The following is a 10,427-nucleotide window of genomic DNA, read 5'->3' as shown; positions in this document are numbered from 1 at the left end:
CCTCCCCCCCCTACCCCCTCCTACCCCCTCCTACCCCCGTCTCCTCCTCCCGCTCCTCCTCCTCCATCACCAGCAGCCACCCTCACCCCCTCTCTCCCAACTCTCCCTCCTCTCTCCCAACTCTCCCTCCCCCTCACTCCCAACTCTCCTTCCCCCTTCTCTCCCAACTCTCCCTCCCCCTCTCTCCCAACTCTCCCTCCCCCTCTCTCCCAACTCTCCCTCCCCCTCTCTCCCAACTCTCCCTCCCCCTCTCTCCCAACTCTCCCTCCCCCTTCTCTTCCAACTCTCCCTCCCCCTCTCTCCCAACTCTCCCTCCCCCTTCTCTCCCAACTCTCACTCCCCCTCTCTCCCAACTCTCCCTCCCCCTCTCTCCCAACTCTCCCTCCCCCTCTCTCCCAACTCTCCCTCCCCCTTCTCTTCCAACTCTCCCTCCCCCTCACTCCAAACTCTCCCTCCCCCTCTCTCCCAACTCTCCCTCCTCCTCTCTCCCAACTCTCCCTCCCCCTCTCTCCCAACTCTCCCTACCCCTCACTCCCAACTCTCCCTCCCCCTCTCTCCCAACTCTCCCTCCCCCTCACTCCCAACTCTCCCTCCCCCTCTCTCCCAAATCTCCCTCCCCCTTCTCTTCCAACTCTCCCTACCCCTCACTCCAAACTCTCCCTCCCCCTCTCTCCCAACTCTCCCTCCCCCTTCTCTTCCAACTCTCCCTACCCCTCTCTCCCAACTCTCCCTCCCCCTCACTCCCAACTCTCCCTCCCCCTCTCTCCCAACTCTTCCTCCCCCTTCTCTTCCAACTCTCCCTACCCCTCACTCCAAACTCTCCCTCCCCTCTCTCCCAACTCTCCCTCCCCCTTCTCTTCCAACTCTCCCTACCCCTCTCTCCCAACTCTCCCTCTCCCTCACTCCCAACTCTCCCTACCCCTCACTCCCAACTCTCCCTCCCCCTCTCTCCCAACTCTCCCTCCCCCTCACTCCCAACTCTCCCTCCCCCTCACTCCCAACTCTCCCTCCTCCTCTCTCCCAACTCTCCCTCCCCTTTCTCTCCCAACTCTCCCTCCCCCCCAACTCTCCCTCCCCATATCCCAACTCGATATCCCCATCTTCCGTCGCGCTCTCTCCTCCCTCTTGCTGTGACGTCACGTGTGTGTGGCGTGTGCGTTGTGTGGCGTGTATGTGTGACGTGGGTGTGCGTGGCGTGTGTGTGGTGTGTGTGTGTTGTGTTGTGTGTGTGATGTGTGTGGTGTGCGTCGCGTGTGTGTGGCGTGTGCGTTGTGTGTGTGGCGTGTATGTGTGACGTGGGTGTGCGTGACGTGTGTGTGGTGTGTGTGTGATGTGTGTGTTGTGCGTGTGTGTGATGTGTGTGGTGTGCGTGGCGTGTGTTGGTCTCTGTGTGTGATTATCGGAACCAGTTCTGGGGCCTCCCCTAGGTCGACTCAGCCTCAACCGAGTATTGTACCTGGTGCGGAATGTAAACATTGCCACGAGGTGCTCGCTAACAGCACTTGCTCCAAAAGTCTGCTGAGGCTACACGGGGAATCTTTATCTTTGAGTGTGTGCTGTGTGTGCGGTGTGTATGTTGAGTGTGTGTGGCGTGTGGGTGTGTGGTGATTGTAATGAGTGTGGTGTGTTATAAGGAGCGGTGGTGCATTGGTTAGCGCGCTGTGTTTCGAACCCGGCGATACGAGTTTAATTCCCGCTCACGGCCACCAACGCCAGTGACTTAATAATCTGAACTTTTATCTGGGCCTCCCGCTAGGGACGTTCAGAACGATGCAGCGAGGACAAATATGCGGAGACAAAGAACCAGAAGACACGCCCCTGCAATAGCTTCAGACAGGCTGCGTGGGCAACTGCACTCCGCCAATGTTTGTGTGAGACCGCCCCCTGGCGTCCGTAACGACGCAGGGCAGGCGGAGAGAAGAGAGAGGGGGGAGAGCGGGCACCACCGTGTGTGTGAAGCACACATAACTAAAGTATATACTAGCCGACGTTTCGGGCAACGGCACACAGAGGGGGCAGAGAGGTAGGATAGCCTCCGAGTGACGCGATCGGCTACGTAGGGCGCGGAAGAAGTCTCAACACACACGTGTCCACTCTTGCGTGCCGAGGATGGTAATTCCGCGCGGAGGCTTCGTCGGGAGTAGTTCTGTGAACCTCTCTTGTGGGACAAATGTCGAGAGATTCCCAAATGGACTTGGACTTCGGGACAGAAGAGACGAGATCGACGATCTTCATCACGCCGTTTCTAAACGCGCAGACAATAACAGGTCCTGATATTTCATTGCACACAAACCACAGTATTTACAAGAACAACGTGCGTGCGTCATGTACGTTTTATTACCATATTAATAATCCAACCGGCAATGAATATCCATTGTAATTTATATTCGTTAATTATCCCCCCCCCCCCTCCGCACGTGAAGGGCTCACAAGTGACGTCGATTTAAGGAACGAAACGGGAGGATTTCTCCACAGCATCTGGCTGTCCGCCTGATGAAGCCGGTTGTAATTACTGCCGACAGGTCGTGCTCAGATTATAAATGTAGTGGATTTGCTCTCCAACACAACCGGTGATGCTATATTAGTGACGAATTGGCACGTTCTGTTTACGTGACAAACCTTACTAGACGGCCTTGTCGGGTGGTGGCGGGTTTAACGACACTTTCATATCGACGCGATCGAACCCCAAACAAAAAAAAACCCACAACCTATATTATGGATGATATTGGTCGCGAAAGCTCTACTGCGTGTTCAACTGATTCCACGAACATCCTGAGCCAAATAAGGAAATGAAGGGAGGGTGACGTCACTAAAGGTTCACAACGGCTCGCTGGCGGGTGACGTTGGTGCTTGGGCTTGAGAGGCAGGAGACAAAGCCGGCACCTCGCCGCTGTAGACGAAGGGGGGAGACAACCCAGCACTGCCACCTCCACGGCCACCACCTCGCAGCAGCAGCCTCACGCCTACAACACTTGGCACAAGCCCTGGTGGCGGTTGGTAGTGGCGGTCACCCGTCCGAGCACTGACCAGGCTCATCGCTGCTTAGCTTCACGAGATCTTTGGCGATCGGGATGAGACTGTCAACTCAGTTAAACTCGCGTGGTGGACCCGATTTCGTCGCGGGCAGCTGCATTCCAGACTCGCATCCAGGATCGGAGCTGTGTTGGCTCAGCGCTCTTCTGACCTCAGAGTTCACTCGGCCATCTCAAGCCTTCCGCGGATTTCTAAAGGCGCTCACGGCCAAGATTTCTATCCCGCGGGTGGAGGTGCGTCCGCGGTGGAACTCGCCGTGTCTCTCAGCCCGGGGGGGGGGGGGATTAGCCTTCTCGAGACGAGATCTCGGCTCTGATTTAGAATCGGGGCTTAATCTCTCATTGGTAAGACTTGGGGTATAGGATTGAGCGTGCCTCGAGTGAATGTAGCGCACAGCGGAAGGCATTGTGAATGTGGTGTACCGGGTGGGTAAATATACTAACACAATTTATTTTTATTTTACCAAGTGAGGCCCACTGGAGCTAAATAGCTCTCATTCCGAAGCTACCTGGCCACAAATGATAGCTCTACATAGTGCCTTATCATCACGTGGACATTTATAGCAGCCAAATGCTCTAAACGCATGTTTCTAAATGTGGAGGGAAAAACCGGAGGACCCGGAGAAAAATCCACGCGACCACGGGGAGAGAGATAGAGAGAGAGACACCGCAAACTCCAAATATACAGCAGCAGGCGTCAGGGTCGGGATCGAACCCATGACCTCCTGCACACCAGGCGAGGGAGTTAACATCTCATCGTCACCGTTACTGCGGGTTGGCGCCCCGGACCAATGCTGGTGGAGCCGCACCCTTTCTACCTTTCAACAATGAAATAATGAACGCATGGGTTAAAGGCGCATCCCTGCAAGTGCTTGCCTGCTCACACTACCACTGGCGGACGGGCCGTCAACTGAAAGGGAGCTCTAGACAGCTCCTCTAGAGGGATATTTATGCCTACTTCTCCCACGCTGGTCAGCACGTGCTCGAAGACGAGGCAGTACCCATACTTTACCCCCCTCCTGCTGGGAGTGCAGAGGCAACTGCCGCATCGGAAGATCGGACAACCGGCGACCTCTGGGTCTCCAAGGCCACTGAGGCCAACCACAGCGCCCTATCCATTACACTACCCGGGGCCGTAATGACGTCATATATTAATAAATTATCGATTATAATATGGACTAAGTAATGAATCCCGCGGTTGTAATCTCAGCAAATCGCCTTTGCGCTTTTAATCCGCACGGGGCAGGGCCACTTCGCGTCGCATCCCCCTCGGAAGGAGCTCCCCAGTCCGGGCAGAGGAGGAGACACGAGGCGGCGCCACGGTCCAATAGCCCGAGACAAGAGATAGAGAGACACACACAGAGACACACACAGAGACACAGACACATAGAGAGAGAGACACACAGAGACACACACAGAGACACAGACACATAGAGAGAGAGACACACATACAGACACACACAGACACACAGAGACACACACAGAGATACACACAGAGACACAGACACATAGAGAGAGAGACACACACAGAGACACACACAGAGACACACACAGAGACACAGACACATAGAGAGAGACACACAGAGACACACACAGAGACACACAGAGACACACACAGACACATAGAGAGAGACACACAGAGACACACACAGAGACACACAGAGACACACACAGAGACACAGACACATAGAGAGAGACACACACAGAGACACACACAGAGACACACACAGAGACACAGACACATAGAGAGAGACACACACAGAGACACACACAGAGACACACACAGAGACACAGACACATAGAGAGAGACACCCAGAGACACACACAGAGACACACAGAGACACACACACAGACACATAGAGAGAGAGAGACACACAGAGACACACACATAGAGAGAGACACACACAGACACAGAGAGAGACACACAGAGACACACACATAGAGAGAGACACACACAGACACATAGAGAGAGAGACACACATCGACAGAGACTCGAGAGCGACAGAGACCAACGAGAGAGAGACGCCCACAAAGACACGGTGTAGAGAGAGAGAGACAGAGCAATACAAATAGACAGCGAGAGAGAGGCTGCGTGTCCACATCTGCACATCGCGCCTTCCGCTGTGGATCGCGGATTACCAGAGTGCAGTTGAAATCGCGGATTACAGGTGTGCAGTTGAAATCGTGGACTGAAAGAGTGCAGTTGAAATCGCGGATTACAAGAGTGCAGTTGAAATCGCGTATTACAGGAGTGCAGTTGAAATCGCGGACTAAAAGAGTGCAGTTGAAATCGCGGACTACAGGAGTGCAGTTGAAATCGCGAACTACAGGAGTGCAGTTGAAATCGCGGACTACAGGAGTGCAGTTGAAATCGCGGATTACAGGAGTGCAGTTGAAATCGCGAGCTACAGGAGTGGAGGTGAAATCGCGGACTACAGGAGTGCAGTTGAAATCGCGGACTACAGGAGTGCAGTTTAAATCGCGGACTACAGGAGTGCAGGTGAAATCGCGGACTACAGGAGTGCAGGTGAAATCGCGGACTACAAGAGTGGAGGTGAAATCGCGGACTACAGGAGTGCCGGTGAATCGCGATCTACAGGAGTGGAGGTGAAATCGCGGACTACAGGAGTGCGGGTGCCTGACGCGTCGCGGCGATGCCCCTGAAGACGGAGACGCTGAGGAGCGTGTGGGGCAAGGAGACGTGAGTGCCTGGGAGAGCGTGCGGAGAGAGAGAGCGCGTGAGAGAGTGTGAGAGAGAGTGTGTGAGAGTGTGTGTGAGAGTGTGTGAGAGAGTATTAGAGTGTGCGAGAGTGTGAGAGAGAGAGTGTGAGAGAGAGTGTGTGAGAGAGAAAGTGTGAGAGAGAGTGTGAGAGTGAGTGTGTGAGAGAGTGTGTGAGAGAGTGTGTGAGAGAGTGTGAGAGAGAGAGTGTGAGAGAGTGTGAGAGAGTGTGAGGGAGAGTGTGAGAGTGTGAGAGTGTGAGAGTGTGAGAGAGTGCGAGAGTGTGAGAGTGTGAGAGCGTCTGAGAGTGAGTGTGAGAGTGTGAGAGAGTGTGAGAGTGTGAGAGTGTGAGAGAGTGAGAGTGTGAGAGAGAGTGTGAGAGTGTGAGAGTGTGAGAGAGAGTGCGAGAGAGAGAGTGTGAGCGTGTGAGAGTGTGAGAGTGTGAGAGAGAGTGCGAGAGAGAGTGTGAGAGAGAGTGTGAGTGAGAGAGTGTGAGAGTGTGAGAGAGAGGGTGAGAGAGTGTGAGAGAGAGTGCGAGAGAGAGAGTGTGAGAGAGAGTGTGAGAGAGAGAGTGAGAGAGTGAAAGAGAGAGTGTGAGACAGAGAGTGAGAGTGTGAGAGAGAGTGTGAGAGAGAGAGTGAGAGAGGGTGAGAGAGTGCCTGAGAGAGTGTGAGAGAGCGTGCGAGAGAGTGCGAGAGTGTGAGAGAGAGAGAGAGAGTGTGAGAGAGTGTGAGAGAGAGTGCGTGGGTGAAAACGTATGGGAAGTACGTGGGTGAGTGGGTGAGTCTGAGAGAGTGTAGTGAAGAGGGTGTGTGGGTGAATGGTCGAGAGAGTGTGTGAAAGAGTTTGTGGGTAATTGGTGGGAGTGTAAAGAGTATGTTGAACTTCTTTCTCGCCGTACGTATCCAACCGTGCTCATGGGATGTGTGTGTGAGAGACACCGAGCAACACAGACAGTAAATAAACTCTAAACTAGTTTTAATTACCAGGTAAGGCTCACTGAGCTATGCAGCTCTTGATCAGCAGCGAGCTGGCTACTATCACACGCGATAGCTCAACGAAGTGGGATTGTCGTCGTCATCGCTTGGACATTCATCGCAGCAGCCAAATACTCGAAACGCGTGACGTTAGTTTTAGATGTGCAGGGAAACAACACGCGACCCTGCGGAGCGTGGATGGAGCGATCTCACTCATTGATTGATCAGGGACACATCCATCTCGCCACTCATCGACTCTCCCGTCACTTCTCGACTCTCCCGTCACTCCTTGACTCTCCCATCACTCCTCGACTCTCCCGTCACTCCTCAACTCTCCCATCACTCCTCGACTCTCCCACGACCCCTCGACTCTCCCATCACTCCTCGACTCTCCCATCACTCCTCGACTCTCCCATCACTCCTCGACTCTCCCACGATCCCTCGACTCCCCCATCACTCCTCGACTCTCCCATCACTCCTTGACTCTCCCGTCACTCATCGACTCTCCCATCACTCATCGACTCTCCCACGACCCTCGACTCTCCCATCACTCCTCGACTCTCCCATCACTCCTCGACTCTCCCATCACTCCTCGACTCTCCCCACGACCCCTCGACCCTCCCATCACTCCTCGACTCTCCCATCACTCCTCGACTCTCCCGTCACTCCTCGACTCTCCCATCACTCCTCGACTCTCCCACGACTCCTCGACTCTCCCGTCACTCCTCGACTCTCCCATCACTCCTCGACTCTCCCGTCACTCCTCGACTCCCCCGTCACTCCTCGACTCTCTCATCACTCCTCGACTCTCCCATCACTCCTCGACTCCCCCATCACTCCACGACTCTTCCGTCACTCCTCGACTCCCCCCACGACCCCTCGACTCTCCCATCACTCCTCGACTCTCCCATCACTCCTCGACTCTCCCGTCACTCCTCGACTCTCCCATCACTCCTCGACTCTCCCGTCACTCCTCGACTCCCCCGTCACTCCTCGACTCTCTCATCACTCCTCGACTCTCCCATCACTCCTCGACTCCCCCATCACTCCTCGACTCTCCCGTCACTCCTCGACTCTCCCGTCACTACTCGACTCCCCCGTCACTCCTCGACTCCCCCACGATTCCCCGACTCTCCCGTCACTCCTCGACTCTCCCGTCACTCCTCGACTCTCCCGTCACTCATCGACTCTCCCGCCACTTCTCGACTCTCCCCGTCACTCCTCGACTCTCCCGTCACTCCTCGACTCTCCCGTCACTCCTCGACTCTCCCATCATCCCTCGACTCTCCCGTCACTCCTCAACTCTCCCGTCACTCCTCGACTCTCCCGTCACTCCTCGACTCTCCCCGTCACTCCTCGACTCTCCCGTCACTCCTCGACTCTCCCATCATCCCTCGACTCTCCCGTCACTCCTCGACTCTCCCGTCACTCCTCGACTCTCCCACGACTCCTTAACTCCCTCGTCCCTCCTGGACTCTCCCGTCACTCCTCGACTCGCCCCGTCACTCCTCGACTCTCCCATCACTCCTCGACTCTCCCGTCAGTCCTCGAATCTCCCATCACTCCTCGACTCTCCCCGTCACTCCTCGACTCTCCCATCATCCCTCGACTCTCCCGTCACTCCTCGACTCCCCCATCACTCCTCGACTCTCCCATCACTCATCGACTCTCCCGTCACTCCTCGACTCCCCCATCACTCCTCGACTTTCCCGTCACTCCTTGACTCTCCCATCACTTCTCGACTTTCCCCGTCACTCCTCGACTCTCCCATCACTCCTCGACTCTCCCGTCACTCATCGACTCTCCCGTCACTCATCGACTCTCCCACGACCCCTCGGCTCTCCCGTCACTCCTCGACTCTCCCACGTCCCCTCGACTCTCCCCGTCACTCCTCGACTCTCCCATCACTCCTCGACTCTCCCACGACCTCTCGACTCTCCCGTCACTCCTCGACTCTCCCGTCACTCATCGACTCTCCGTCCCTCGCATCCTCTTCAGAGCCCAGCAAGGATGCGTGACTATAGCTACCTGTAAGGGCGCCAAGGCGATACGAGACGGGGGAGGAGTGTCGCACAGTATCCCCTTAGCTTTGATCCACTTCGCCCCCCTCCTCCCACTCCTCCCCACCCACACTCCACACCACCACTCACCGTTCCTTCTCCCCTCGTGTCTCCAAATCTTAACCACTGACCCAGACCGCAGTCCGGTACCATCATCATCATTCTCCCCCCCTCCTCCCTCCCCCCTCCTCCCCCTCCCTCCCTTACTCCCCTCCTCCTCCATCCTGCTCCTGTTGTTGGCCGTGAGGATAAGGGGTTGACGGGTTGCGGAGTGAGCGGCGTTCGTCATCTCCGCGATGGGGACTGTGTTTGTGGCTGTGTTGCGGAGCGTGGTGAGTGCCGCTGGGAATCACCGCGATTCATCTACGCTGCACAAAGACAAAGAGCCAAGATCCCCCGTACAGCCTGAACAGTCTGGAGGAGCAAGTGCTGTTAGCGAGCACCACGCCCGTCCACCTTTGTCTCCCCAGTTGGCGATATTTTGATACCAAAAGCAGGTACTTATTTGAGGTTGAGTCGACCTAGGGTAGGCTCAGGACCGATTCGGATAATCGTCACTGGTGTTCAGCAGTGAGCGGGATCGCATTCAGCGTACAGATTTGAAGCTTTCGTGACTGCAAGAATCCATACTGTTTAGTTATTTCGGTAAAGTTATTTCGGTAAAGTCACGTGACTTTACCGAAATAACCACAGAGTCAGCACACAGATACTCCATGTATCACAACCACGGGCTGTTGCGGAAAGTAAACACACGTGTGTATGTGTGTACACTTACACACACACACGTCTGGGTTGTTCTTCGTGCTTTTGGAGTCCCTGACCCTCTGCTCACGATCATTAAGGACCTCCGAGATGGTGAGCGGGCCTGGGTAAAACTACGTGGCCGGGAGTCAGAGCCATTCCCTGTACACCTTGGGGTGCGACAGGGATGTCCTCTGGCTCCCACATTATTTAACATCTATTTTGACCACGTAGTTTGTAAAGCCTTCAATAGCTGTACCGGGAGAATCAGCATTTGGTACAGATATAATGGGAGGCTGATCGATGCCCGGGTGCGGTCAAGGGATGGCTCCCTATTGCTCAACCAAGTGTGCCGATGATTTGGTAATAGCTGCTCATTCAGAGGAGGAGTTGGAGACGCTGCTGCTGAGACTGGAGCGTGCCACTAAGAGATGGGGCCTTACCATCAGCCCCACCAAAACTAAGCACCTGCCTGGGTATTTTGTAACATCGGACACTCCACCCCCACAACTCCCAATCGGTGATGGGGCAGTTGTGGAGAGAGTAGAGAGTTTCCCATACCTGGGCAGTGTGCTTATGACCAGCTCCAGTTTAACAGCAGAGATCTCACTCCGAATCAGTCGAGCGGCAATATATTTTCATCGGTTGCGTAACGCTGTGTAAAAGCTACCTGGTCTGTCGCTCCGCACTAAGCTTCAGGTCTTCTCGGCCACGGTCATTCCCTCCCTTCTCTACGCTTGCGAAATGTGGACCACCTTATTGGAGCATCTTCGCCGGTTGGAAACATTTAGGCTGGCCAGCCTACGATCCATCCTGGGTTTAACCAGGCTGGATTGTGTGAGGAGCTCACAAAGCCTTGAAAGATCTGGGCAAGGTCCCATCGGTGAGCTCCTCCGGC

The 10,427-nt window shown here is 55.2% G+C and overlaps 1 protein-coding gene across 1 annotated transcript; it reads left to right on the top strand.

The window, feature by feature from the left end:
- The first annotated feature begins 5,686 nt into the window (after positions 1–5,686).
- On the top strand, positions 5,687–8,926 carry LOC116940109 (uncharacterized). Its single transcript, XM_076065495.1, has 2 exons — positions 5,687–5,733; positions 7,039–8,926. Exons 1-2 carry the CDS (start codon positions 5,687–5,689, stop codon positions 8,744–8,746), a joined length of 1,755 nt encoding a protein of 584 aa, XP_075921610.1. The 3' UTR covers positions 8,747–8,926.
- The last annotated feature ends 1,501 nt before the right edge of the window (positions 8,927–10,427 follow it).

This window comes from Petromyzon marinus, chromosome 7 (assembly GCF_048934315.1).
Source record: "Petromyzon marinus isolate PM22_M1 ecotype Great Lakes invasive population chromosome 7, UKy_Petmar_22M1.pri1.0, whole genome shotgun sequence".
Lineage (NCBI taxonomy): Eukaryota > Metazoa > Chordata > Hyperoartia > Petromyzontiformes > Petromyzontidae > Petromyzon > Petromyzon marinus.
The sequence above is the reverse complement of the archived record's forward strand: the minus strand, read 5'-3'. Positions and strand labels throughout refer to the sequence as shown.

Excerpts from the sequence above, each read along its gene's own strand:
- LOC116940109 (XM_076065495.1), top strand. The coding sequence starts at position 5,687 with ATGCCCCTGAAGACGGAGACGCTGAGGAGCGTGTGGGGCAAGGAGAC. Across the intron at positions 5,734-7,038 it reads AGCGTGTGGGGCAAGGAGAC|GACTCTCCCGTCACTCCTCA; the intron begins GTGAGTGCCTGG and ends CCATCACTCCTC.